At 43.8% G+C, this 27802-nt stretch overlaps 1 protein-coding gene across 1 annotated transcript in view; it reads left to right on the forward strand.

Moving 5' to 3' along the window:
* LOC119963804 (zinc finger protein 638-like) overlaps positions 1-27802 on the forward strand; it is a 182007-nt gene that overhangs the window by 40514 nt on the left and 113691 nt on the right. Inside the window, exons 2-5 of the mRNA XM_038793101.1 lie at positions 2144-3701; positions 15781-15842; positions 22440-22478; positions 24310-24899. Coding sequence (XP_038649029.1) covers positions 2349-3701; positions 15781-15842; positions 22440-22478; positions 24310-24899 — 2044 coding nt within the window. The 5' untranslated portion in view covers positions 2144-2348. The remainder of the gene's footprint in view (positions 1-2143; positions 3702-15780; positions 15843-22439; positions 22479-24309; positions 24900-27802) is intronic.

Raw genomic sequence — 27802 nt, forward strand, 5'->3', positions numbered from 1 at the left:
CCACTGCGTCCCGGAGCCTCCTCAGGTCTGTGTCCTCTGGTCTTGCGGCTGGTCTCCTGGGCACCATTGTTGCGAGCTGACTGTGTTTGGCTGAGCAAGTGCTGCTCGACCTTGTTAGTGGGGGCTGGCGAATGCGATTCCAGCAAATCGGCTGGCGAGCCTTCGTTTGCGGCAATCAGCCCATGGGACCTTGTTAGCGGACCAATTAATGTTGAATGGTGTTGCTGGCCGAGCGTCGGGAAGCTTGTGGCCGCTCAGTATCATACAAAGTCAGGAGCGCTGCGCCTTGGGTGAAAGGGATCACTGGATAGCAGTTTACCCGGCAACCTTACTCCACTCTACCCTGCAAGTCCTTTTCACCAAGCCCAGGTGTACTGAGACAATTGCCAAGTCTATCCTACCTCAGCTAACTCAACAACTGCATGATTGAACCTTTAATTTTCCTGGTCTGTATGAATCCGTTGTGTTCCTTCAAAGGGCTGCCCGTGGAATGATTCTCAGGACTCTGTTTTGGATCTAAACATGCAGCCAGCTCCACTTTTAACAAAGTCAATATTTTGCTTCATTTACTGTATTGGAGTGCACCCTGTATTATGTGTTCTGTTCCTGGAATGGAACCTGAAAGAGGCATGAGTGTTATTGACTGAGCCAGCGCTTTGCAATTATGTTAAGATGATAATGAGATCAGAAACTGTAACCCAGCATTTTGCTAATTTATTGATTGTTCAGTAGGATAATTGTTTCGTATTATGTTATTGGTTGTGCAGTCGAGACCTGAGCATGTTTCTGTCCTCGTGCCTTCCGAAAGCGCTGTATCCAGCTGCTGCAAACTTCTACTGGGCTTACATCGTTCTAGTACTTCACCCCAATGGCTGAACTTGATTCGGTCAGGGCTGTTACGCCATGGAGTGGATCACAAATATCCCTGATTCTGTATAAGATGACCTCTCCAACATTATAACACCTCCTCACGACTGCACTGGAGTGACAATTTGATTGTTCATAGTGGGGCTTAAGCCCAAGCATTCAGTGATATCACCGGGACCAAACAATTCTGTTGTTTGAGGCCTGAACTGTTTTGGGCTTGGTACAGAAGTGTAGCCCTTAGGCTTTCATACAACAAGGCACTTTGACTATCAAAAAGGAAGATTGAAAGTGCGAACGTTAATCTAATTGCCTGACTGGCAGATCAGGCCTAATATGACAATTCATGGTGTGAGCAATTTTTAATCTTTTTTTTAAATATAAATTTAGAGTATCCAATTCTTTTTTTCTAATTATGGGGCAATTTAGCGCGGCCATTCCAACTACCCTGCGCATCTTTTGGGTTGTGGGGGTGGGATCCAAGCAGACACTGGGAGAATGCAAACTCCACACGGAGAATGTGCAAACTCCACACGGAGAATGTGCAAACTCCACACGGAGAGTGACCCAGGGCCGGGATCGAGCCCAGGTCCTCAGTTCCGTGAGGCAGCAGTGCTAACCACTGCGCCACTGTGCACCCCGAAGTGTGAGCAGTTTAAAAGATTTGTTCCGGTATGCCTGTATGGACGAATAGGTGAGAAATCTGCCATAGCACTTCAACCCACAGAAAGTCGGTGGTCCTTGAGGAGACTTTATGATATTTCATAGGTTGGATAAATCATCCTGTGTAACAAATTATTGTGATTTTGAAATTCTATTTACAGCACATAGATAATTCATTGTTACCAAGGATTGTTTATAAAAGGTGCAACAGAATGCTGTGGACTCGGGGCTCTTGCAGAATCTACCCTAGGAGTTATTGTGTTCACTTAAGGGTCTCCGTATAACTTGAGCCTCATCATTCCATTAATTTTTTTTAAAAAAGCTTTTTAAAAAGCTGGAACGTTGTGTTTGCTGGCATTATCGTACGTACTGTACATTTTGTATGGGGTGGAAATCCTTCACAAAGCCTCCAGTGTTAACCACTCTATGTCCAGTTACACATTTCATCATGTCTTGGATGTTCTGATTTAACTGTATTCTTCTGTTTAGTTTACTACATGAGAAATAATTTTTTTTAAAGCAGTCAAACATAAATATATTGATCTGGCTTTAAAACCCTTTAAATGTGGAATTTGCCTAAAACGTAAAAATCTAATGTTTGTCTTTTAACTTGCAGCTTTGCGTTATTCTTGGGAAATTGTGCTCCAGCAGTGAATTCATTGAACCTCGGCATTACCAATCCACTTCTGTTAGGCTCAGCAAATTTGCAGCTCGCCCAGATAAAGGCTCAGCTGGCCCTACAGCAGCTGAATTCGGTCGCCTCCACAACAGTATCCAACACAGCTCTTGCATCTTTGAACCAAGCACTTGTGAAGATCAGCATGTTCAATGCCAGAGGTGCATTTGGCCCGAATCAAGGCCCACTAAGCCAGTTTGGCCCGAATCAAGGCCCACCAAGCCAGTTTGGCCCGAATCAAGGCCCACCAAGCCAGTTTGGCCCGAGTCAAGGCCCATCAAGCCAGTTTGGCCCGAGTCAAGGCCCATCAAACAAGTTTGGCCCGAGTCAAGGCCCACCAAGTCAGTTTGGCCCGAATCAAGGCCCACCAAACAAGTTTGGCCCGAATCAAGGCCCACCAAGCCAGTTTGGCCCAAATCAAGGCCCATCAAACCAGTTTGGGCTGAACCAAGGCCCATCAAACCAGTTTGGGCCGAACCAAGGTCCACCAAACCAGTTTGGGCAGAGTCATGGCCCACCAAACCAGTTTGGGCAGAGTCATGGCCCACCAAACCAGTTTGGGCAGAGTCAGGGCCCACCAAACCAGTTTGGACAAAGCCAGGGACCATCTAGCCAGTTCGGGCAGAGTCAAGGAACACCTAACCAGTTTGGTATGAATACATCAGGACCCTACGGTGGAGGAGGAGGAGGAGCAGGTGGAGGAGGAGGAGGAGGAGGAGCAGGAGGAGGAGGAGCAGGTGGAGGAGGAGGAGGTGCAGGAGGAGGAAGAGGAATGGGACCTCAAGGAGCATCACAAGGCAGCTTTGGTGGAATGAGCATGGGAATGATGAATCAACCTGGGAATAATGTAGGCTTAGGTCAGTGGTCCTCCTACCAGAGTCCTTCGTCTGGAGGTTTTCGATCTGGGTATGGGAGCAGTGGGACACCTGCATCTCAAAGTGGAGACCAGAGATCTGCAGTTCAGCGTTTTCATGACACAATGAAGGCCTCTAATATATTGGCAAACTTTGGCCTGTCAAATGAAGATCTGGAAGAGCTAAGCCGTTACCCAGATGAGAAGCTTACTCCAGAAAATATGCCATATATTTTAAGAGAAATAAGAATGCGAAAAATGAACAAGCAGCAACCATCCAGCAGCTTCGATCAGTCACACAAGCTACAAGATAAAGACTACAGAAGAGAAGTACAGAGCAGTGTGGTAGATTATGGGCACGGGCAGCAGTACGACTATCGGGATAGACCCATGGACAGCCAAGGCATGCATTACAGCCGTGAAGCACTGAGAGAAGGTACCTGGAATGAAGAATTTAAACGTCCATCCCAGAATTATCCAATGGAAACTTCACGAGACGACAGTACCCATGGAATCAAACGAACAGTTCCAGTGGTGAAGAAGGGATTGCCGAAACCCAAATTGATGAATGATTACTATGGTGTTCCTGCACTGAGGTTCCCCCACGTGTGCAGTTTGTGTAACGTAGAATGTAGACAAATGAGGGTGAGTGTTTGTTAACCTAGTTCGCCTTTTCTGATAATTTGCTTCCTTAACAGGCATAGTGTTTGTGGGTTGCAACCGTATATAGTTTGCCTGCAAAACTGCCATTGGCTGGATAGCAGTCCAGTGGTAAGACGTGTTTGCCTTTTTTAATTTGTCAAGTATACATTCAGAAATTTAATTTAAGGTTTCTGCACATGTAGAGAAGAACATAAAGCCATGATATATATAGAGCTTACTCGGCATTAATGTAGATAATATTTCAGTCCTTCAGTCTCCCCCATTATATTTTTAATTTAAATAAAAATAATTGTAGCAAATGATTCAGTCAATCCTTGTTGAGTCCTAGGTCTGCCACCAGTTGAATTTGGTGTTTCACGGTCGTATTGGCTTTGTGCTGAGATGCTCAGTCTTTCGTGCTGGACAATGGGCCACCATTCACCTGGAGTACTTGGGTGAAGGGGTGAAAATTTAATCAGATCCCTTTATAGATTCTTGGTAGCAGAGTGGCTGCAGGTAGATTCTGGTAACATCGCGTATGGAAAGACCTGAGAATCTGTAAAACGTGCAGATATAAACGGTAGATCCTTTTCGATTATCAATCTCATTAACAGTGAACGGTTTCCTAGAAACAAAATCAATGATTTAATGAAACACCTAACTTTCTCAGGCCTGCTGCTTGATTTTAGATGAAGAAAACTTTTGTGACCATCAGTGCGGGTTCCTGAACTGCAGGAGACTTTCTCACTAAAGTTTCAAGAAGGCATATTGGTGGAAAGATTAAATGTTCAAATTGTGCTAGTACAGCTGTTTATAAGCACTCTGTATTCTTCATAATTTCTATTGAATATCTTCTAGGCTGTATCAGAATTTCTGATGTGCATCTCTCTCATTTGTTTGAGGTGTGACAGCTGATGACCTTTTTAACAAAGTGCTTAATCATTATATTTAATCCCATGTTGGTTGACTATTCGCAGCTGAGTAGCAACGCTAGTATATTGGCGGTTTCTTTGTTGTTTAAATTGATAGTTAAAACCCCCTCACTTCTTTTGCCTCTAACTATCACTATAAGACCAGGTTGACCAATGGGGAGAATCTAAAAGGTAAAGGGAGCTCTTCACATTGATGCGAAAGGTTAGTGTAATTCACTTAACTTCATTTCCACTTCCAGGATCTGAGGCTCAATCAAGATGGTGAAAGTCCTTGCGCATATCGATTTTTGTTTTTCTTCTCGAGGACTGAATTGAATGTTAACCAGCCGCCATGCTTCAGTGCTGTGATACCTGATGAAATGCTGCATTTATATGCTTCCTTGTTTTTAATTCACAAGCACAGGAAGAAATGAAATGAAAATCGCTTATTGTCACAAGTAGGCTTCAAATGAAGTTACTGTGAAAAGCCCCTAGTCGCCACATTCCGGCGCCTGTTCGGGGAGGCTGGTACGGGAATTGAACCGTGCTGCTGGCCTGCTCTTGTCTGCTTTCAAAGCCAGCGATTTAGCCCAGTGTGCTAACCAGCCCCATCCCTGTTTATGGAAAAAGGTCTTTAAAATCTACAAATCATTGTTCTGACACCCTAAGCTAGTGCGCGTTGACCCGGAGTCACAACAGAAGTGAATTAACCAATAATTCTTAGAAAAATTGGCCCTTGGCGGCCCAATAATTACAGTCACCAGGTTTGGAAATATCAACACAATTACTGTTAATAGCACGAACTATAATGAAATATGCTACAAATACAACTGGTCAACTATTATCCAATTCCGCGCTTTAACCTGCTCCCCACTCTCAACACACAAGACAAACACAGAAGGAAAGAAAGGAGCTAAAATACATAAGTAAAAGGGGGAAGAGTCTTTCCTTCAAATGGTGGTGGCTTCCAGCACCGCACTCGTACACGCCTTCAAACTTTGCTTTCAGTTCAGGGTTTTTTAACGTAGACGTTAGGTATCTGTAGTTTCAGACATGCAGTACACCCAGCCTTTCTGGAGAGAGTGAGTCCTGGTTTTTGTTTGCAGCTGTAATGGTTTTCCTGTAGATTCATTCATTTAGGTTCTCTGCAGTTCCAGAAATACAGCACTCTCAGCCCTTCTGGAAAAAAGTCCTTGCGCATATCGATTTTTGTTTTTCTTCTCGAGGACTGAATTGAATGTTAACCAGCCGCCATGCTTCTGTGCTGTGATACCTGATGAAATGCTGCATTTATATGCTTCCTTGTTTTTAATTCACAAGCACAGGAGCTGTGCTTCTGTGCTGTGGAGAATGAGAGAGTCCTTGTCCCTCTGCTTGCAGGAGTCAAACTGAGCATCCTGGAAAATCATTTCACTGGGACAACATCCAATCACATGAGAACTAGGAGCAGGAGTAGGCCATCTGGCCCTTTGGGTCTGCTCCGCCATTCAATGAGTTCATGGCTGGACTGAGCTTTACTTTCCTGTCCGAACACCATAACCCTTTATTCCTTTATTCTTCAAAAATCTATGCATCTTTATCTTGAAAACATTTAATGAAGGAGTCTGAACTGTTACTGGGCAGGGAATTCCATAGATTCACAACCCTTTGGGTGAAGCAGTTCCTCCTAAGCTCACTCCTAAATCTAATAATAATAATAATCGCTTATTGTCACAAGTAGGCTTCAATGAAGTTACTGTGAAAAGACCCTAGTCGCCACTTTCCGGCGCCTGTTCAGGGAGGCTGGTACAGGAATTGAACCTGTTCTGCTAGTCTTGTTCTGCATTACAAGCCAGCTGTTTAGCCCACTGTGCTAAACCAGCCCCGTCCCCTTATTTTGATGCTATGCCCCCTAGTTCTGCTTTCACCTGCCAGCGGAAATGAAATCTCTGCATCTATCCTATCTATTACCTTTATACTTTAGCCAGTCAGTCAGAGTCCCATCCCGCTCCCGCTCTATGCCAAAAAGTCTGAAACTACTGTTCAAATTAGCTCTTGTTCTCTTCTGTAACTTTTTAGTTCCTCTGCTGACCACTGTGCCACCGTGCCGTCCACCATCGTCGTTTGATATGTGATTAACGCCTTTCAACATTCCTTTGAGTCATTTGATACCTAACGAGTATTCCTAATTCCCACATGCCCCAACATTGGTATCTCATGGGCTATCAGCGGTACTTCCCTCCGGCTCTATGGACAAAGCTGCACCTTCACTCCAGCCAAATCATTCCCCAGAAGTAGGTCAACTCCGTCCACTGGGACTTTCTTAACCACTCCCAACACCCACTGGACCTGACACGAAATCACACTACAAAATCGCACTCCAGTTGCACTTTATACAATGGAACTGGAATTTAATCTTCGCCTATCCCATTCACTATTAATAAATTATAATCGCTTATTGTCACAAGTAGTCTTCAATGAAGTTACTGTGAAAAGCCCCTCGTCACTAATACCTTGATTTTCATTGAGCTCTCTGGAGGGAAAACCAATCCTTCTCCAGTACAAGAGTTTGAATAGACCTGTGTCTAATTATGGGTTTGGCGACATCAGCTGAGGAAAGTGGAGTAATCTTCCCCTTGGAGAAAACCCTGCACATCTCTCCTACCTCATTCCCCTCACCTGCTCCCACAGCCGTGTTCACCTCCGGTCTCCTCAGTCCAATCAAAGCCATAGTCTGCCGTGTAGTATTCTTCACTTTTGTTCCCTTTTCAGAATCCTCCTAAAGAACTCCCACAAGTCCCATGGGCTTTCCTTGCAACTTCCAACATGCTGAACAAAAGGGTCCCATCTTATTATGGCAACACCTTGGCTTTCGAGTCTCACCGTCACCCTCAATACCTTCCTGGTCTGAGGAAGTGATCTCGGACCATTCTCAACCACCCATTCTTTACCTTGGCTACCTGTCTTCCTTTCACTCTCCCGCTTCCTATCCTTTTCAGAATTATTTAAAAAAAGATTTTTATTCTCCTTTTTATCCTTTTCAAAATGATGGGGGTGATGGAACAAAGGTTTAAATTTATGGATTAGCTCATAATAGTCAGCTATAATTGCTGCTAGTCTAGCAGTCTTCACCAAATTACGGTTATGGTCTTCATCATGGGTTCTTATCAGAGAAGTTAGGGAATTCTTAAATTCCTCTGAGAGTAACCTCTCTTGATGCTTGCAACCCCCATTGCTTGAACCCATCTATGAAAATTGTTCTGCTTAACCGTTTTGAATTTGGCATAAGTCTGCCCCGGCTGTCAGATTCCAAAACTTTTGCCAGTATGCTTAGGGAAACAATTCATACCTACCAGAATAACCTTTTTTTAACCTCATCATAATTCTTAGTTACCCACTCTGACAGAGAAGCATAAACGTCCTGTGCCTGCCCCGTTAATTTAATAATAATCACTTATTCCTTTGGGCAGCACGGTAGCATGATGGGCAGCACGGTAGCATGGTGGTTAGCATAAATGCTTCACAGCTCCAGGGTCCCAGGTTCGATTCCCGGCTGGGTCACTGTCTGTGCGGAGTCTGCACGTTCTCCCCGTGTGTGCGTGGGTTTCCTCCGGGTGCTCCGGTTTCCTCCCACAGTCCAAAGATGTGCGGGTTAGGTGGATTGGCCATGCTAAATTGCCCGTAGTGTCCTAAAAAGTAAGGTTAAGGGGGGGGGGGGGGTTACTGGGTTACGGGTATAGGGTGAATACGTGGGTTTGAGTAGGGTGATCATTGCTCGGCACAACATCGAGGGCCGAAGGGCCTGTTCTGTGCTGTACTGTTCTATGTTCTATTATCACAAATAGGCTTCAATGAAGTTACTGTGTAAAGCCCCTAGTCACAACATTCCAGTGCGTGTTCAGGGAGGCTGGTACAGGAATTGAACTCCAGTGCGTGTTCAGGGAGGCTGGTACAGGAATTGAACCCGTGCTGCTGGCATTGTTCTGTATTACAAGCCAGTGTTTTGGAGCACTGTGCTAAACCAGCCCCTAATTTACTTAGCATAGGTTAATGCCCACTTTTCTCTTGGCCACTCCATTTGGGTTGCTGTTTTCTCAAAAGCCTTAACGAAGCCTTCACTTCTAACTTTGGGAGGGTCTGGAAATTTAAACATATCGCCACTGGATTAAGCTCCCCTCTAATTTCTGGCAGCACCCGTCTAATTTCCAGTGCCTTAAACTGGATCTCTCACTCATGCTCTCTCCTTTCACATTCCACCTGCATTTATTTTTGCTTCATCTCCATCATTTTGCTGCATCCCTTGTGTTCTTAGCATCTTTTAAAAATTTAAATGTTGACCAATCGCCTCTATTATCTCAAGCTGTAGCAGGTACCTCTATCTTTAATTCCCCAGTCAATTTGACTACCGTGTCTTTTTGAAGCTCTTTATACCAGAGGCGGGTCGTCTCCTGAAGAAAGCCCGTAGCAGTTTTCAGAGCTATCCTGGTATATCACTACAAACCTGAGGTCTGTGCTTTCAGGTTTTTTTTTAACCATATTCAGATCTCTAGTTTCAGAAATATATCACTCGCAGCCTTTCTGGAAAGAGAGAGAGAGTGTGTCCTGGTCTTTGTTTGCGGCCTGTAATGACTTTCCTGTTGATTCATTCAGGTTCTTTGCAGTTCCACTCGCAACCTTTTTGGAGAAAACATGGAGGGGAGAGAGTCTTTGTCCCTGTGCTTCCAGGAGTCAAATTGAACTCCCTGGAACTCTGGCTGTTGTTTCTTAAAGTCTGTGTCCAGGGTACTGGAAGCACAAGAGCTGCTTCTTGAGGAGGGCCTCATCCCGTCATCAGGAACACAGTTTCTTGTAGCTGCGTGTCTGAAAATGAGTAATGAAGTTTTTGGCACCTCTCCAAGTGGCATTCAGCCTGTACTTTTGCTGTGCAGAGGTTCACGTTCAGAGTTCACTGCTGAACGCTAATTGGGCTTCAAGGTGCTGTGTGATACCACAATGTGTGTGTGTCCTCCACTTTCGAAAGAATCAAAGATATATATCTTTGTTTTACATTTGGATACAATATTTCAGTAATTGGTCAGATGCAAACTTTATATAATATACAAAGTGCAATGTACTGAGTAAAGAGACTATTCAGTCTTTCTCAGTTCTAGTTCATTCATGTTCATCGACACTTCAGAGGGTTTCCAGTACGATTAAATGAAGGTGCTGCGTTATGAATCTGTGCAAAAGCCGTAATTGCATTGTTACCCAAATCGGGAAACTATCCAGCAATCTGCAACCTCTGAACAGAATCTAGTTCACGATAGTAATTGATCCTTAATGCAGGCATGAAGGTTAAAGGGAGTTTTGGCAATGGGAGATCTCAAAGATATATATAGTTATCAAAAAATCTGGAAGCTCTGTGATTGAGGAAAAACAGTTACCAATAATAAGTTCAATGACTTGGAGGAGGGGGCTGAAGAGTAAATGTGCTGATGACACCAAGATTGGTGGAGTTGTGGATGAGGTGGAGGGCTGTTGTAGGCTGCAAAGAGACATTGATAGGATGCAGAGCTGGGACGAAAAATGGCAGATGGAGTTTAACCCTGGTAAGTGCGAGGTGATTCATTTTGGTAGAAAAAAATTTGAATGCGGATTACAGGGTCAACGGCAGGGTTCTGAGGAATGTGGAGGAACAGAGAGATCTTGGGATTCATGTCCACAGATCTCTGAAGATTGCCACTCCAGTGGATAGAGCCGTGAAGAAGACTTAGTGTGTTGGCGCTTAGTAACAGGGGGCTTGAGTTTAAGAGCCGCGGGGTTATGCTGCAACTATACATGACCCTGGTGAGACCACATTTGGAGTATTGTGTGCAGTTCTGGTCACCTCATTATAGGAAGGATGTGGAAGCATTGGAAAGGGTGCAAAGGAGATTTACCAGGATGCTGCCTGGTTTGCAGGATAGGTCTTATGAGGAAAGGTTGAGGGAGCTAGGGCTTTTCTCTTTGGAGTGGAGGAGGATGAGAGGTGACTTAATAGATGTTTATAATATGACGAGGGGATATATAGAGTGGACGTTCAGAGACTATTTCCTCGGGTGGATGTAGCTGTTACAAGGGGGCATAACTATAAGGTTCAGGGTGGGAGGTATAGGAGGGATATCCGAGGTAGGTTCTTTACTCAGAGAGTGGTTAGGATGTGGAATGGACTGCCTGCTGTGATAGTGGAATCGGACACTTTAGGAACTTTCAAGCGGTTATTGGATAGGCACATGGAGCACACCAGAATGACAGGGAGTGGGATAGTTTGATCGTGTTTTCGGACAATGCTCGGCACAACATCGAGGGACGAAGGGCCTGTTCTGTGCTGTACTGTTCTATGTTCTATACAAGTTACTTCACTGGTTGTCGTCCTCATCTAATTCATTAACAATGTGCTCGGCACATGATTGCCCTATTAGGTGGTCTTGATGCTGACATCTAGACCATATTTGGCAGTGTTATGCGGAGCAAGTTCTGCTTTGGCTTTTTAAGCATTAAAATGAAGAACACAATTCGTCTTGCAGCATCCACTATCGACCTCGAGCGTAATTAACCACTGCATCAGAATTAACGCTTTTCCTACACCAGCCATCTTGTGACTTCACTGTGAGATTACCAACAGATCTGCACTCGGTGATAAAGTTTTTATGTTATGGAACTCTTGCTCGTCAGAAATTGGAGTACGGTTATATCAGCATCCACTCACCAGAGGAGACTTCATAATCAACAATATCTGCTGAGTTCAAACGTAGGATTTAGAAGTGAAAGGCTATGAAGGAGAGAGCCAAACATTGAGACCAGCTGTTTCTGTATTTCATGCATGAAAATGGTTCACCTCTTGAACCATTACACTCTGTGTGGTGTTACCATTGTGCTATCAAATAGGGAGTGCCAAAATTCTGAGGCAAAAAAAATCAGTATTTCCATGTCAGGGTTTAACTAGAAGGGAAGCTTGGAGATAGTCTTCCTATGTACCTGCAGCCCAGCCTTTCAAGATGATGGAGATCGCTGGTTATGAAGGTGCTATCGGAGAAGTCTGAGCAAGATTCTGCAGTGCATCTTGTAGATTGTTGCAGTAATGCACACTATCTCCCGCTGGTGGAGCTTTAAGGTAATGGATGGAATACCAATGTTGTTAGAGCTGCTTTCATTCAGTCGACTGAAAAGTATTTAATCACACTCCTGACTTGTGCCTTATAGATGATGGAGAGGTTTTGAGGAGTCAGGAATTGTTAGTCATCTCAGTACCTAGTCTCTGATCTCTTGTCGCTACAGTACTTGTTTCCCTGCTCCAGGTAGGTTACTGGTCAATGGAAACCCCAGGATGCCGATGGTGGGTTTCAGCAGTGGTAATGCCATGGGGAGATGGTTAAATTCTTTCTTGTTCGAAATGGTTATTGCCGAGAACTTGAGGCACAATTGTTACGTGCCAATTATCAGCTTAAGCCTGAAAGTATCCACGCCTTGCAGCATTTGGGCATGCACATAATTTTCTGTGAAATTGAGAGTATAACGGAACATGACAATCATTAGCAAATATCCTTGCTTCTGAACTTATGGAGGATGGGTCATTGAAGCGGCTAAAGAACATCGATTTGAAGCAGTCTACAATGATGTCCTGGGACTGAGGTGACTGACGTCCAACAAACATCTTCTTTCGTGCTACATATGATTTCAACCAATTGAGAGTTCCCCTCTGATCCCCACTGACTTCAGTTTTACTAAGGCTCCTTAATGTCACACTCAGTCAAATGCTGCCTTGATGTTGACGACAATTGCTCTCCCCTTTGTCCGTGTTTGAATCAAGGGTATAACAAAGTCTGAATTTGAGTGATCCTTGTGGAATTCATACTGTGTGTGGTTAGCAAGTTATTGCTAAATAAAGTCCCACTTGATGCCTATAACTTTGAGAGTAGACTGATAGGTTGGTATTAGACCAATTTTGGATATGTCGTGCTTTTCATGCGTTACAAATTTCGATGTTTCGGGTAATTTTCAATGTTGTAGCAGTACTGGAAAAGCATGGCCAGGTGCACTGCTTGTTCTGCAAAGTCTTTAGCACTACAGCCTGGATTTGTCAGGGTCCACGACCTTTGCTGTTACCAGTACGCTCAGCTGTTTCTTAATATCACAAAGCATGAATTCATTTGGCTGAAGACTGGCATCTATGATGATAGAAACCTTAGGAGGAAGCCTAGATGGTTCACTGATTTGGCATCTATGGTAGAAAGCACTTAACCCGGTCTTTTGTACTGACATACTAGTATCCGCCATCATTGAGGGTGGGGATGTTCATGGAGCCTCGTCTTCCCATTGTTTTAATTGACCACTTATCATTCATGTCTGCCAAGTGGCTGGAAAATGATGCCCTAGAATGTTTTAAACTACTGATTGGGTCAATCCCAGAACACTGCTTAGAAACCTGTGAAGTTGCTATCCAAGTTACATTCATACTGAAGGATTGCTGGGAATGGCAGACACTTCTGATCACCCAGATCACCAAATCAGTGGTCATTTCACAAAGCAGGTAGCGTCTAGAGTTTTGTTGGCAGCTAAAGATCCACACTTTCTATGGATCCTTTGTGATGCTGTTTGATCTCAATGTACCTGTAAATATTCAATGCCAGATTTCATTGGGTTGTAACTATCAGTTACAGTGCTTCAGATTCCAGAGGCTCTTGATTTCATGGGTTATGAGATTATATATAAACGGAAGAAAGCAACAATCGGAGAAGTGAGCTGTTATTGACCTGGATTTCCCCAACAAGGACCTGCTGAACAAACCTCAAAGCTACGATGAAATAAGTGAAAATGTAGAATACAGTATCAACTTTATTGGGTGGTCTTCATTCTTTCAAACTGAAAATACTAAGTCATCTCGTCTCTGAAGTCACTGAAATCCAACTATTCTGCCCATTTCAGCAAATCAGATTTAGTTTTTCTTCAGCTGGTATTTTGCTGCATGCATCACTTCACCAATTGGTTTGGAGCTTGGAGACTGCGTAAGGACCAATGAGATGATAGTGGAGTTGTTCAATGTGATACCCTGAGCTTATATGACTGATGTACAAGTTGATGGGATGGTGGGTACTCTTCAAAACGAGCAAAGAGACCAGAACTAGTTGAATAATCTTTCAGTAGCTGCCTTCACCAAATATTTCAGCCACTGATGTGTTGACTGTACCGTAGTGACTTGAAGGCTGTAGGACTGTCCAAAGAATTATTGCTCAGTTGGTTTTCCATCCATTCTATTGCTAAGAAAGCTATTGAGGTTGCTGCCTTTAAGGGCCTGAGTGACTTTGATGTGTGGTGTGAATTAATGAGTTGAATTGTAAGGAATTCTTTGCCTGATTTCCTTCCATAATTTTTCAAGGGGTCCCTAGAGTAAGAACCTTAATTTTTCTCTTCCCCAATCCAGGATAATTGAATTAACCACTATGTCTAAAATCAGCCAATTTAATAGAGAAAATGATGGAGTTTGTGACTTTGTCATATGTAATTGCACATTTCCTTTTAAAAGCTGGGCAATCTATGAGCCGCAGTGGATTTGGTGTAATGCTCTTATGGGGCATTTGAACAGTACGAAGATTAAATTGCAGGATGCAGTATAATGATTTAAAAAAAACAAATGCCGCAATTTACAATGACCAGGTTGCTAACCAATTCTGGAGGTGTGAAACGCTGAGAGATGGCAACAAACTCAATTTCCAAACAATTACATTATTATTTAAAACATACTGATAGATTTTGCATGATTCAATTGGATTAACACATTCACTGTATCACTGAATGGTCATCTGGCATGGAAGCTCTCATGATAGAATTATCTTTTATCTAACTTTTGGAATGTGAGTTTGAATCTTCCAAAGGATGACGAAATGTAGTAAAAGCCCTGTTGTGTTCCTTATTAAAAAGGTGAGCAATGTTCCTTGGTAAATAGTGTATGTTGTTTGAAGAAAATCTTCAGATTTGGTGTGTGTGGGTTGGGATGGGGGAAAGTGAGGTTCCTGGCCAAATGCATCTATTAACCTATTCCGATTTGATATGGGGATTCATGAAACAAAGTTGATTGTACTGTTCCAGTGTACATCCCCTGATGTGTTTATAATCTGCTAACTAATGCACAAAACTATCTTTGTTCAACCCAAAAATAATTTGATTTGTTTTGCCCCTTCCAACCTGAGAACACTGGCTCTTATGGGCTATATTTTCAACAATGATTTGTGGCCTTTGTTAGCCTTTCTAGATGAGAGACTTAACTTCTTTTATCATTACCTCATTTGGTTGGATTGTTCAACTGGGGAATTTTTGCTTTAAATAGCATCCTGCAGTTAAAGGTTCCTACACATGTGTGATTAAGAGTAATTACTGATTTGATATACCAACAATATTTGGGGAACCACCAGGAGCAGTGACGTACCCATAAAGAAGCCTCACACCACCAGGAGCAGTGACTTACCCATAAAGAAGCCTCACAACACCAGGTTAAAGTCCAACAGGTTTGTTTCAAACACGAGCTTTCAGAGCGCAGCTCCTTCCTCAGGTGAAAAAGAGAAACCCATAAAGAGGAATGGACAATCCCACTTTTGGGCTCCAATGCAGGAAACCATTATCTATGATGCATTTCTGTGCAGTACCTTGTGTTCCAATGGCTGTTTGGAGCAAATCACTAGGTTCAAAGTTATCCTCATTAAAAATTACCAGTTGCAGATCACTGCAGAAGGTTAATTCACTACCTGACTTAGTGCCACAGCTTTGCTTTGTAAAATTACTACAGAAATACCGGTAACTATACTAAACAGCATTTCACTTACTGTAATCAATGCACAAATACTTGTGTTCAGCCTTCACATGTTTGGTATTTCTTGCTGTGCTCCTATATATTTCTGTGTCTCTGTGCAGCGTTGAATGGCATTCGCAGGAGCAGTTTGTCACATTATTACTATGTGCTTTGTCGATAAATTCTCTCCACCAGAGCGACCCATGGGAAGCACCCATCACTGTTGGGTGATACCTCTTGTGCAGGGTGGACATCATCTGGTTTGAGTGGCACCACAATGTACTGATTGAAATGAATGAATCATCTGAGCATCGCTGGGTCATATGGGTAGAATGGTTAGTTTTCCCATTGTGTTGTGCTAAAATGTGTTGTTTTCTCTTTGTTTCCACAGGATTGGGAGCGTCACAACAAAACATCTGTCCACAATGACCGCTGCCGGCTTTTGCTCAAAGAGTAAGGATTTGACCCAAGTTTGGGATTTTTCTTTTCAGGTGTTGCCAATTATGAAGAATTAGTTTGAATACTGAGGCTTTCAAGTGCATGCATTTTCTTCCTTCCTTTTCTCAAAGACACAGGCCTAAAGCAACCCTTTGTTACCTTTCGAAAAGACTATGCTTTTGTGTGAACCTAGATAGTGAGTGTCAGAAAGCTGCTTGTTTATGTAAGAGTGTCGAGGCTGATCCTAATTCAGTTATTGCAATAAGTCTGAGCGCCACTGCCAACACTGTCCTCCTATCACCGTTCCGGCAAGAACAGGTTGACCTGCTGAGATCAGTATCTTAGTTTGAGATCACTGGCAGAAATACAGCCCCAATGCTCGTCTTCAGCCATCTCTTTCCATCACTCTCCCTTAATTTATAGTTACATCTTGTAAGTAAGTTAGCTTGCTTGGGCCTAGTATGAGGAGGGTGGGTTGCGCCTCCCTCAAGCGGCCTCCTTTCCCAATTGGAGGCGACCACCCCAAGGTTTCTTTCTCCCCATACCAGGTTCATCCTTCTGCTCCTGGCCCTGTCGAAAAACTTCCAATGCAACCCTTTCGTCCAGGTCCTGCTTCTAGGCTGGGAATGGTTTCCAATGTTGGTGGTACCATTGGAATTAGAGAGCTGTCAACCACTCCAGGCCAGATGGGGCAGATGTCCTGCCTCCAGTCATTTGACACTTTTTTAAATGACAGGGCAGGAAACCTTATCTGAAAAATCCAGCTAGATTTTGTTTTAACCACAATTCTGTTCTCAAACTGCCCTTGTGAGGTTTGAACTTTTGTGCTTTGGATTGTTAGCATTGGCTGTTGCCGTACTACTGTACTGAACCGCTACACCCCGTGGATGTGAAAATCACAAATTTGTTCTCTTGCACGGGGAGGCAGTAGCGTAGTGATATTGTCACTGGACTAGTAATCTAGGGACCCAGGTTTGATTCACACCATTGCAGATGGTGAAATTTGTATTGGATAAAAGAAATCTGGAATTCGAAGTCTAAATGTGACCATTAAACCATTTGCCGATTTTCTTAAAAACATATCTGGTTCACTAATGTCCTTTAGGGAAGGAAATCTGCCGCCCTTACCTGGTCAGGCCTACACGTAACTCCAGACACACAGCAATGTGGTTGACTCTTAAATGCCCTCAGGAATGGGCAACAAATGCATGGCCTGGTCAGCGACAGCCACATCCCATGAATGAATAAAGGAAAAAAAAATCTGTTATTTGAATATTCGTCTTTTTAAAAACACTTGCACAAGGCAGAAATTTCTCTACTCTCCTTAACAATGTAATAGGACATTGAACACTAGTTTATTGGCAGGTATTTCTTTGGTCTGATTAAGAGCAGTTATGTTAATAGCCTAGTAATCCAAAGGCCTAGACTTGTAATCCAGAGAACATGAGTTGGAGTTCTGCTATGAGTTTGAAAATTTGAATCGGCTGAAGTGAAACCAGGGGAAAAAAGCTGACATCACTAAAAGTAACCAAGAAGCTGCCTGCATGGTTGCAAAAACCCATTTGGTTTAATATCTTGCAGGGAAGGAAACCTGTCCATGCCCATTTGAGATCTGAATGTGACTCCAGTGCCATATCAACGTGATTGGCTTTTAACTGCACCATAATGTGGTCTAGCATGCGATTCAGATGTATCAACCTCGGCAACTTGGAATGGGCATATTCCAGCTTTGTCGATAGCATCCACATCCCACAAATTAATGAATTGGAAACTAGGTCCACATCTGGACAAGAGACTTCCGGTGATGGAGTGTGAAAGCAGGTCGCACAAAAGATGGTTCTTGCCACGGTCTCGGTATTTTGATCCTTTTAGCCCAGTTTTTTCGGGAGATTTTGGGTTCTATCCCAGGAGATTGGTGTGGATTTCAAATAAGTTGAGGAATGTCAAAATCCTCGTCGAAGAAGGCACCGGAAAAGAAACCCCTGGCTGCGAGCCTAACAAAGGAATCTGGCAGCCGTACTCGCCATGCTAGAACCATTGACTGGGGTGATAGCACAGGAGTTGGAGAGGTTTGACAGTCATATGGCCAATTCAAGCGACAAGGGAAAGGACATTAAAGAGTTGTTCAAAGCCATCATCGAGGAGGCATTGGGCCAGATACGGGAGCAGCTGAGCAAGACTGTCAAAGCTGTGAAGGAGTAAGGGGAGATGCTGAAGTGTGTGGAGGAGGCCTTGTCGAGAGAAGAGGACCAGCTTGTCTCATTGGAAGCTGAGGTGGTCCTCATGTCAGATGGGAATAAGGGCTGAAAGCCAAAGTGGAAGATCTGGAGAACATGTCGAGAGCGTGGAAGGCCTGTGACCAACTGAGTATTTTTCGGAGCTGTTCTCTCGGTTGGTGAGTGGCAATGAAGTATTCACCATGCCGGAATTGGACAGGGAACATTGAACTTTGCAGCGAAAGCTGCAGCCAAACGAGCCACTGCGGGTGGTGATCGTCCACTTTCACGGTTACCAGAGGAAGGAGCGGTTCCCGGAATGGGCAAAGAAGAGTCAGAACATCGATTTTTTGGGCGGGAGGGGCATCCACATCTTGGCAAGAACCACCTGACCTCTAAAGTAGGACTTCCCATACTGGCCTTCCCGAAAAGGCGCTGGAATGTGGCGACTACGGGCTTTTCACAGTCACTTCATTGAAGCCTATTGCAACAATGAGTGATTATTATTAAATGGAGTACTCACTGTATTCTTCAGCTGCTTTTTTTTTTTGCTATTGCCATTTGGAAAACAATTCCACATACTGTTAAACTAGCTCCCAGAAGTAGCTTTTAGGTTATTAGGTTGTAAGGATACTGGACCAGACCCCTGTTACGATACCGGATGAGGGGCAGCATGGTGGCGCAGTGGTTAGCACTGCTGCATAATGATGCTGTGGACCCGGGTTCGATCCTTGCCCTGGGTCACTGTCCATGCGGAGTTTGCACATTCACCCCATGTCTGCGTGGGTCTCACCCCACAACCCAAAGATGTGCCGGATAGGTGAATTGGCCATGCTAAATTGCCCCTTATTGGAAAAAATAATTGGGTATTCTAAATTTTAATAAAAAGGATACCGTATGAGAACCGTGAACATCTTTCTATTTGTGAAACTGAGAAAAGGATGCTTCACCCCAGGAGTGTTGACTCTGACCAATAGGAATCTTTTGTGTTAAAACAAACTAATTTAAACTCCGAATTAACTATATTAACATCAAAGAAATAGCTTTACAATTAACAGTTCTTAAATAGAAGTGGAATACACCTGCCGCTAATCCCAGTTAAGCAACATAATACAGTCCAAATGCCACTAATGTTTTTTTAAAAACAGGTTACTTGCTTATCTGTGCAGACTTCTGGGGAGAGTCCTGTCAAGAGCAGATCCAGGACACATCTGCTCAACCTAACAGCATTTGCTTAACCGAAACTGTTGTTCAACTGAAAATCCTATAACCGATTGCAAAACTGCAGCCAGACTTGGCTCTTGCCATTAATTACATCATATGTATCCCACTAAATTCAATAACCTGCTTAATGAGGACACAACACCACCTACTCAAATTACAAACACTCCAGGGAGTCTGCAACAATCAAAACCATATTCAATTAATCCTTAACCCGTAACCACGTAAATGATTGGAATGAGATTACCTCCCTTTTTACGGCTCTTTAATTACAGCTTTAGTAGAGACACTGCATGTATGCATTTTAAATCAGGGGTTTAATAACATTGCTGCAACAGAATATAAAATATAATATACATTCATCACAAGGGTACAGTGGTATTAAACATCCAAGGATATACAACCTATCGAAAAGACAGGGAGGTGGGCCGAGGGGGTGGGGTTGCCTTGTTAGTTAAGAACAAAATTAAATCTATGGCACTAAACGACATAGGGTCGGATGATGTGGAGTCTGTGTGGGTAGAATTGAGGAACCACAAAGGCAAAAAAAAACCATAATGGGAGTTATGTACAGACCGCCTAACAGTGGTCAGGACCAGGGGCGCAACATGTACCGGGAAATAGAAAAGGCATGTCAGAAAGGCAAGGTCACAGTGATCATGGGGGACTTCAATATGCAGGTGGATTGGGTAAATAATGTAGCCAGTGGATCCAAAGAAAAGGAATTCATGGAATGCTTACAAGATGGCTTTTTGGAACAGCTTGTCATGGAGCCCACAAGGGAGCAGGCTATTCTGGACCTAGTGCTATGTAATGAACCAGACTTTATTAAAGATCTTAAAGTAAGGGAACACTTAGGAAGCAGCGATCATAATATGGTTGAGTTCAGTCTGCAGTTTGAAAGAGAGAAGGCAAAATCGGATGTAATGGTGTTACAGTTAAATAAAGGTAATTACGAGGGCATGAGAGAGGAACTGGTGAAAATCAACTGGAAGCAGACCCTAGCAGGGAAGACAGTAGAGCAAAAATGGCAGGAGTTTGTATGCATAATTGAGGACACTGTACAGAGGTTCATCCCCAAGAAAAGAAAGATTATCCAGGGAGGGATTAGACAGCCATGGCTGACAAAGGAGGTCAGGAAATGTATCAAAGAAAAAGAGAGATCCTATAAAGTGGCCAAAAGCACCGGGAAATCAGAAGATTGGGAAGGCTACAAAAACAAACAGAGGTTAACAAAGAGACAAATAAGGAAGGAGAGGATCAAATATGAAGGCAGGCTAGCCAGTAATATAAGAAATGATAGTAAAAGTTTCTTTCAATACATAAGAAACAAACGTCAGGCCAAAGTAGACATTGGGCCAATTCAAACTGATTCTGGAAGGCTAGTGATGGGAGATGAGGAAATGGCTGGAGAACTTAATAAGTACTTTGCGTCTGTCTTCACAGTGGAAGACGTTAGTAATATCCCAAAAATTATAAAGGGTCAGGGGGCTGAGTTGAGTATGGTTGCCATTACAAAAGAGATGGTGCTAAAAAAGCTAAAAGGTCTTAAAATTGACAAATCTCCTGGCCCCGATGGGCTACATCCTAGAGTTCTGAGGGAGGTGGCTGAAGAAATAGCGGAAGCGTTGGTTGAGATCTTTCAAAAATCACTGGAGTCAGGGAAAGTCCCGGACGATTGGAAGATCGCTGTTGTAACCCCCTTGTTCAAGAAAGGATCAAGACAAAAGATGGAAAATTATAGGCCAATTAGCCTAACCTCGGTTGTTGGTAAAATTCTAGAATCGATCGTTAAGGATGAGATTTCTAATTTCTTGGAAGAGCAGGGTCGGATTAGAACAAGTCAACATGGATTTAGTAAGGGGAGGTCGTGCCTGACGAACCTGTTAGAATTCTTTGAGGAGGTGACAAGTAGGTTAGACCAGGGAAACCCAGTGGATGTGGTCTATCTGGATTTCCAAAAGGCCTTTGATAAGGTGCCACACAGGAGGCTGCTGAGTAAGGTGAGGGCCCATGGTGTTCGAGGTGAGCTACTGGCATGGGTTGAGGATTGGCTGTCTGACAGAAGGCAGAGAGTTGGGATAAAAGGTTCTTTTTCGGAATGGCAGCCGGTGACCAGCGGTGTCCCACAGGGTTCAGTGTTGGGGCCGCAGCTGTTCACCATATATATTAATGATCTGGATGAAGGGACTGGGGGCATTCTAGCGAAGTTTGCTGATGATACGAAGTTAGGTGGTCAGGCAGGTAGTGCTGAGGAAGTGGGGAGGCTGCAGAAGGATCTAGACAGTTTGGGAGAGTGGTGCAGGAAATGGCTGATGCATTTCAACGTGAGAAAATGTGAGGTCCTGCACTTTGGAAAAAAGAATCCAAGCATAGACTACTTTCTAAACGGTGAGAAAATTCATAATGCCAAAGTACAAAGGGATCTGGGAGTGCTAGTCGAGGATTCCCTAAAGGTAAACATGCAGGTTGAATCCGTGATTAAGAAAGCGAATGCTATGTTGTCATTTATCTCAAGAGGGTTGGAATATAAAAGCAGCGATGTGCTACTGAGCCTTTATAAGGCTCTGGTTAGGCCCCATTTGGAGTACTGTGTCCAGTTTTGGGCCCCACATCTCAGGAAGGACATACTGGCACTGGAGCGTGTCCAGCGGAGATTCACACGGATGATCCCTGGAATGGCGGGTCTAGCATATGAGGAACGGCTGGCGTTCCTGGGATTGTATTCATTGGAGTTCAGAAGGTTAAGGGGAGATCTAATAGAAACTTACAAGATAATACATGGCTTAGAAAGGATGGACGCAAAGAAACTGTTTCCGTTAGGCGAGGAGTCGAGGACCCGTGGGCACAGCCTTAGAATTAGAGGGGGTAAATTCAAAACAGAAATGCGGAGACATTTCTTCAGCCAGAGAGTGGTGGGCCTGTGGAATTCATTGCCGCAGAGTGCAGTGGAGGCCGGGACGCTAAATGGCTTCAAGGCAGAGATAGATAAATTCTTGATGTCGCAAGGAATTAAGGGCTATGGGGAGAATGCTGGGAGGTGGAGTTGAAATGCCCATCAGCCATGATTGAATGGCGGAGTGGACTCGATGGGCCGAATGGCCTTACTTCCACTCCTATGTCTTATGGTCTTATGGTATTATTCCTAATAAACTTCTAAACGTTTATGTTGCAGGTATCCAGATTGGGATCCAGATGCTGTTCCTCCAAAAAGGTACATTGCATTTTACAGAATTCTTTCCCACTTTTATAGGGAGGAGGTATTTCTGTGATCCAAGTTTTGTGATATTCAATTGAATGTGCATTCTTTGGAGACTTTGATTGGAAGTAATTTTCAAAGTTTTGCGCCATGGTGGGATGTTGCAGTGAAGGATCGCAGTAATGTGACTTGTTCGCCTCATATCATTTGATCTCTTTAGTCCCAAGAGTTATATCTAACTCCTTGAAAACATAAAATGTTTTGGCCTCAATTGGTTTCAGAAGTAGCAAATTCCACAGGCTCATCACTCTCTGGGTGAAGAAATTTCTCCTCATCTCAGTTCTAAATGGTTTACTCTGTATTCTTGGTGACCCCTAATTCTGGACTTCCAGCCATTGGGAACATCCCTTCTGCTAACCGACTCAATCTTTCCTCTTGTGTCATTCTTGCCATCCCTTTGCTGCACACCCTCTATAACAAGAACATCCTCAGATAGAGAGACCAAAACTGCATAATATTCAAGGCGCAGTCTCACTAAGGCCCTGTATAATTGTGGCGTGACATCCCTGCTTCAGTACTCTCTCTTGCTTTGAAAGCCAACCGGCCATTTGCCGCCTTCACCACCTACTGTAATCTGCACAAGGACACCCAGGTCTCATTGCACATTCTCTCCCCCCCCCCCCTCCCCCCCCCCCCAATCTTTAGCCATTCAGATAACCTGCTTTTGCTGCCAAAGTGGATAACCTCACATTTATCTACATTATAATAATTTTTATTGTAATAAGTAGGCTTACATTAACGCTGCAATAAAGTTAGCATGAAAAGCCCCTACTCGCCACATTCTGGCACCTGTTCGGGTTCACGGAGGGAGAAGTCAAAATGTCCAAATTATCGAACAAACATGTCTTTCGGGACTTGTGGGAAGAAACCGGAGCATCCGGAGGAAACCAACGGAGATACGGGGCGAACGTGCAGACTTTGTGCAGACAGTGACCCCAGCCGTGAATCGAACCGAGTGCCCTGGCGCTGTGAATCAACAGTGCTAACCACTGTGCTATCATGCCCTCCTCTGCATCCTCCTCACAGCTTACCCTTTCACCCAGCTTTGCATCATCTGAAAATATGGAGATATTACATTTAATTTCCTCATCTAAATAATACATAACATTGAGAATAGCTGGAATCCTAGCACTGATCCCTGCAGTACCCGTTAGTCTCTACCTGCCATTTGGAAAAAGACCCATTTATTCCTACTTTGTATCCTGTCTGCCAACCAGTTTTCTATCCATCTCCATATACTACCTCCAATCTCATGCACTTTAATTTCAAATGCTAATCTCTTATGTTGGGACTTTGTATGAAAGTTCAAATAAACCCACATCTACTGGTTCCCCTTCGTCAACTCTACTAGTTACATCCTCTGAGAATTCCAGTAGATTTGTCAAGCATAATTGGCAATCAAGTTGAGAGATGATAATATAATGGAATTCTTTACCAAGATGGAGAGCGACATAGTTGATTCTGATTTGAGGGTCCGGAAACTAAATAAAGAAAACTACCATCTGATGAGGCAGGGGAATGGGATTAGGTAGAATTCCCTTGCAGTGAGCCAGTGCAGACTCGCAGAGCCGAGTGGCCTCCTTCTGCACTATAAATATTGTGGTTTTGGGATAGTGAAGTGGAGTGAGACTACTACAATAACTTGTTTAAAAGAGCTGGATCAGGCACAATGACTGTGTGCTATGGACATTGAAAAGGTTTCAACTGTAATCAATAAGAAGAAGTAACACTAACCTTGTGCTAAATTGTTTGTGCTTTGAATTCACTTTCATTTTATTTCACTCAGAGAGGAGAAGAAAGAAAAAGAAGGGGCCATCTCAGAACAGACCTCTGCACCCTTCAGTTCAGGGCGGATGAGTCCAAAGCGTGTCAGCCCCCGGCGCATGAGTCCTCCTAGATCCAGTCCCAGGCACTTAAGCCCACGCAGGCCCAGCCCTCGCAGGGGAAGCCCAAGACGCACTAGTCCACACCGTTCTAGATCCAGTCCAAGGCGCACCAGCCCACACCGATCCAAGTCCAGCCCCAGGCGCACCAGCCCACACAGACCAAGGCCAAGCCCAAAGCGGCCCAGACTTAGACGTCCGAGCCCCCACAAATCCAAGTTGAGCCCCAAAAATGTGAGCCCTCACAGGTCCTTGCCACGCAAGCCCAGCCCCAAGCGCAAAGCACAGAAGGAATTACCTGTTAAGAACTCCAAGCAGAAGCCTGCTATAAATCAAAAGCCTGCTGCAAATCAAAAGCCTGCTGCAAATCAAAAGCCAACAAATCAAAAGACAGCAGTTCAAAAACCTGCAAATCAGAAGCCGGCAAATCCGAAGATTAAGAAGCGACCTGTGGTAGCCAAGAAACCCATTGGTGAAACAAAAAGCATTTCAGGTATTGTAGCATTCATCTATCACATGCTATGTTTATGTTTTGCAGTATATGTGTCTAGCTGTGTAACATGGCCTCCTTACATTGTGACTCTTTCATGGGTGTAAGCTGATTGGCAAAGCTGATTCTGCCTTCATTTTATTTTTGTTTGAAACATAGGCCAGAAAGTTACAGCTTGTACCCATCGCTGGTGTGAATTTTGCATGCTTCACCTGGTGCCGGTGCCTATGTATTTACATTGTGTATTTATGTTTTAATTTAAAGTACCCAATTTTTTTTTTTCCAATTAAGAGGCAATTTAGCGTGGCCAATGCACATCTTTGAGTTATGGGGGTGAGAATCACGGAGAGTGAATTCATGTATGCCCTGTTTTTTCATGTATGGAACAATCTGGACTATACGCAGAACAATACTTCACTGTCCCTTGGTGCACGTGACAAATCCAATCCAAAATTCCATTTCTGCCCCCACCCCAGGATGCTGACAGTGGGGGATTCAGCAATGATAATTTGATATCAAAGGCAGTCGCGTCTTTCTTGTTTGAGATGTACAGTAAGAAGCCTTACAACACCAGGTTAAAGTCCAACATGTTTGTTTCAAACACTAGCTTTTGGAGCACTGCTCCTTCCTCAGGTGAATGAAGAGGTATGTTCCAGAAACATCTATATAGACAAATGCAAAGATGCCAGACAATGCTTAGAATGCGAGCATTAGCAGGAGATTAAGTTGTTACAGATCCAGAGATAGGAGTAACCCCATGTTAAAGAGGTGTGCATTGTGTCAAGCCAGGGCAGTCGGTAGGATTTCGCAAGCCCAGGCCAGCTGGTGGGGGATGAATGTAATGCGACATGAATCCCAGGTCCCGGTTGAGACCGCACTCATGTGTGCAGAACTTGGCTATAAGTTTCTGCTCGGCGATTCTGCGTTGTCGCGCGTCCTGAATGCTGCCTTAGAGAACGCTTACCCCAGAGATCAGAGGCTGAATGCCCTTGACTGCTAAAGTGTTCCCCGACTGGGAGGGAACATTCCTGCCTGGTGATTGCCGGTCGATGTCTTTTCATTCGTTGTCGCAACTTCTGCATGGTCTCGCCAATGTACCACGCTTCAGGACATACTTTCCTGTAGCGTATGAGGTAGACAACGTTGGCTGAGTCGCACGAGTATGTACCGCGTACCTGGTGGGTGGTGTTCTCACGTGTAATGGTGGTATCCATGTCGATGATCTGGCACGTTTTGCAGAGATTGCCATGGCAGGGTTGTGTGGTGTCGTGGTTGCTGTTGTGAAGGCTGGGTAGTTTGCTGCAAACAATGGTTTGTTTGAGGTTGCGCGGTTGTTTGAAGGAAAATAGTCGGGGTTTGGGGATGACCTTGGCAAGATGTTCATCTTCATCGATGACGTGTTGAAGGCTGCAAAGAAGCTGTCATAGTTTCTCTGCTCCGGGAAGGTACTGGGCGGCAGTGCTCCGAAAGCTAGTGTTTGAAACACACGTTGGACTTTAACCTGGTGTTGTAAGACTTCTTACTGTGCTCATCCCAGTCCAATGCCGGCATCTCCACATCATTGTTTGAGATGGTCATTGCCTGGCACTTCTATGGCACAAATGTTATTTTCCATTTATCAGCCCTAAATATTGACCGGATCTTGCTACACGTGGGCATGGGCTTTATCCGTATGATGGTGCTGAATGTTGTGCAGTCATCAATGAAGCATCCTAACTTTTAACTTTATGTTGGAAGGAACTGCAGCGGTTCAAAAGGGCAACTCACACCACTCTCTGAAGGCTAACTAGCAAAGGGCAATAAATGCTGGCCTAACCAGTGGCGCCCACATTCCGTAAATGAATTAAATAAAAATAATATATTACCCCCAACACCTTGGTTCTTATGTCTTCTGTGTGGTATCTATTGATCACTTTTTGGAAAACTAAATACATTACATCTAATGGTTCCCCTTTATCTACCCTGCTTGTTACCATCTCAAACTATTTGGGCAGCACGGTAGCATAGTGGTTAGCACAGTTGCTTCACAGCTCCAGGGTCCCAGGTTCAATTCCCGGCTTGGGTCACTGTCTGTGTGGAGTCTGCACGTTCTCCCCATGTCTGCGTGGGTTTCCTCCGGGTGCTCTGGTTTCCTCCCACAGTCCAAAGATGTGCAGGTTAGGTGGATTGGCCATGCTAAATTGCCCTTAGTTTACAAAAAAGGTTTATTGGGGTTACTGGGTTAAGGGGATGGGGTGGAGGACGTGTGCTTGAGTGGGGTGCTCTTTCCAAGAGCCGGTGCAGACTCGATGGGCCGGATGGCCTCCTTCTGCACTGTAAATTCTATGAAATTCTAACAAATGTGTCAAGGCATGATTTCCCTTTCATGAAGCCGCAATCTTGATTATATGGTGTATTTCTAAATGCTCTGCCACTACTTCCTTTATAATGGACTCTAACATTTTTCCAGTGATATAAGTTAAGCTAACTGGCATATAGTTACTGTTGTCTACCTCCTTTTTTGAATAAGGGTGTTACATTGGCAGTTTTCCAAACCTCTGGGAATTTTCCAGAATCTCCTTAATTTGTTTTCCCCTTTTTCTCTTACTGTTTCCTCCAATCCTTTACTAGTTCCCTTTTCTCAGAATTGATCCTTTTCTTACTTCATTGGCTGTTGTATTTTAAAAGTACATATTATCTATTCACAATCTTCCAATTTGTATATGTTCCCCCCCTCTTTGAAATATAACAGCCAACTTTAAACCACTACTTTCAATATCTTTAATTGTTCTCCTTATTTCCTCTGCTCATCACCACATCGACTGCCTTCACGCCCTTATTATGTTTGACTGTTGCCGACTTTCTGTATCTAATCCAATTAAACTAGTCAAACCCCACAAGCTTGTTTTCCTGTTCATCATAATATG

The sequence above is a fragment of the Scyliorhinus canicula genome, chromosome 3 (genome assembly GCF_902713615.1).
Source record: "Scyliorhinus canicula chromosome 3, sScyCan1.1, whole genome shotgun sequence".
Classification (NCBI taxonomy): domain Eukaryota; kingdom Metazoa; phylum Chordata; class Chondrichthyes; order Carcharhiniformes; family Scyliorhinidae; genus Scyliorhinus; species Scyliorhinus canicula.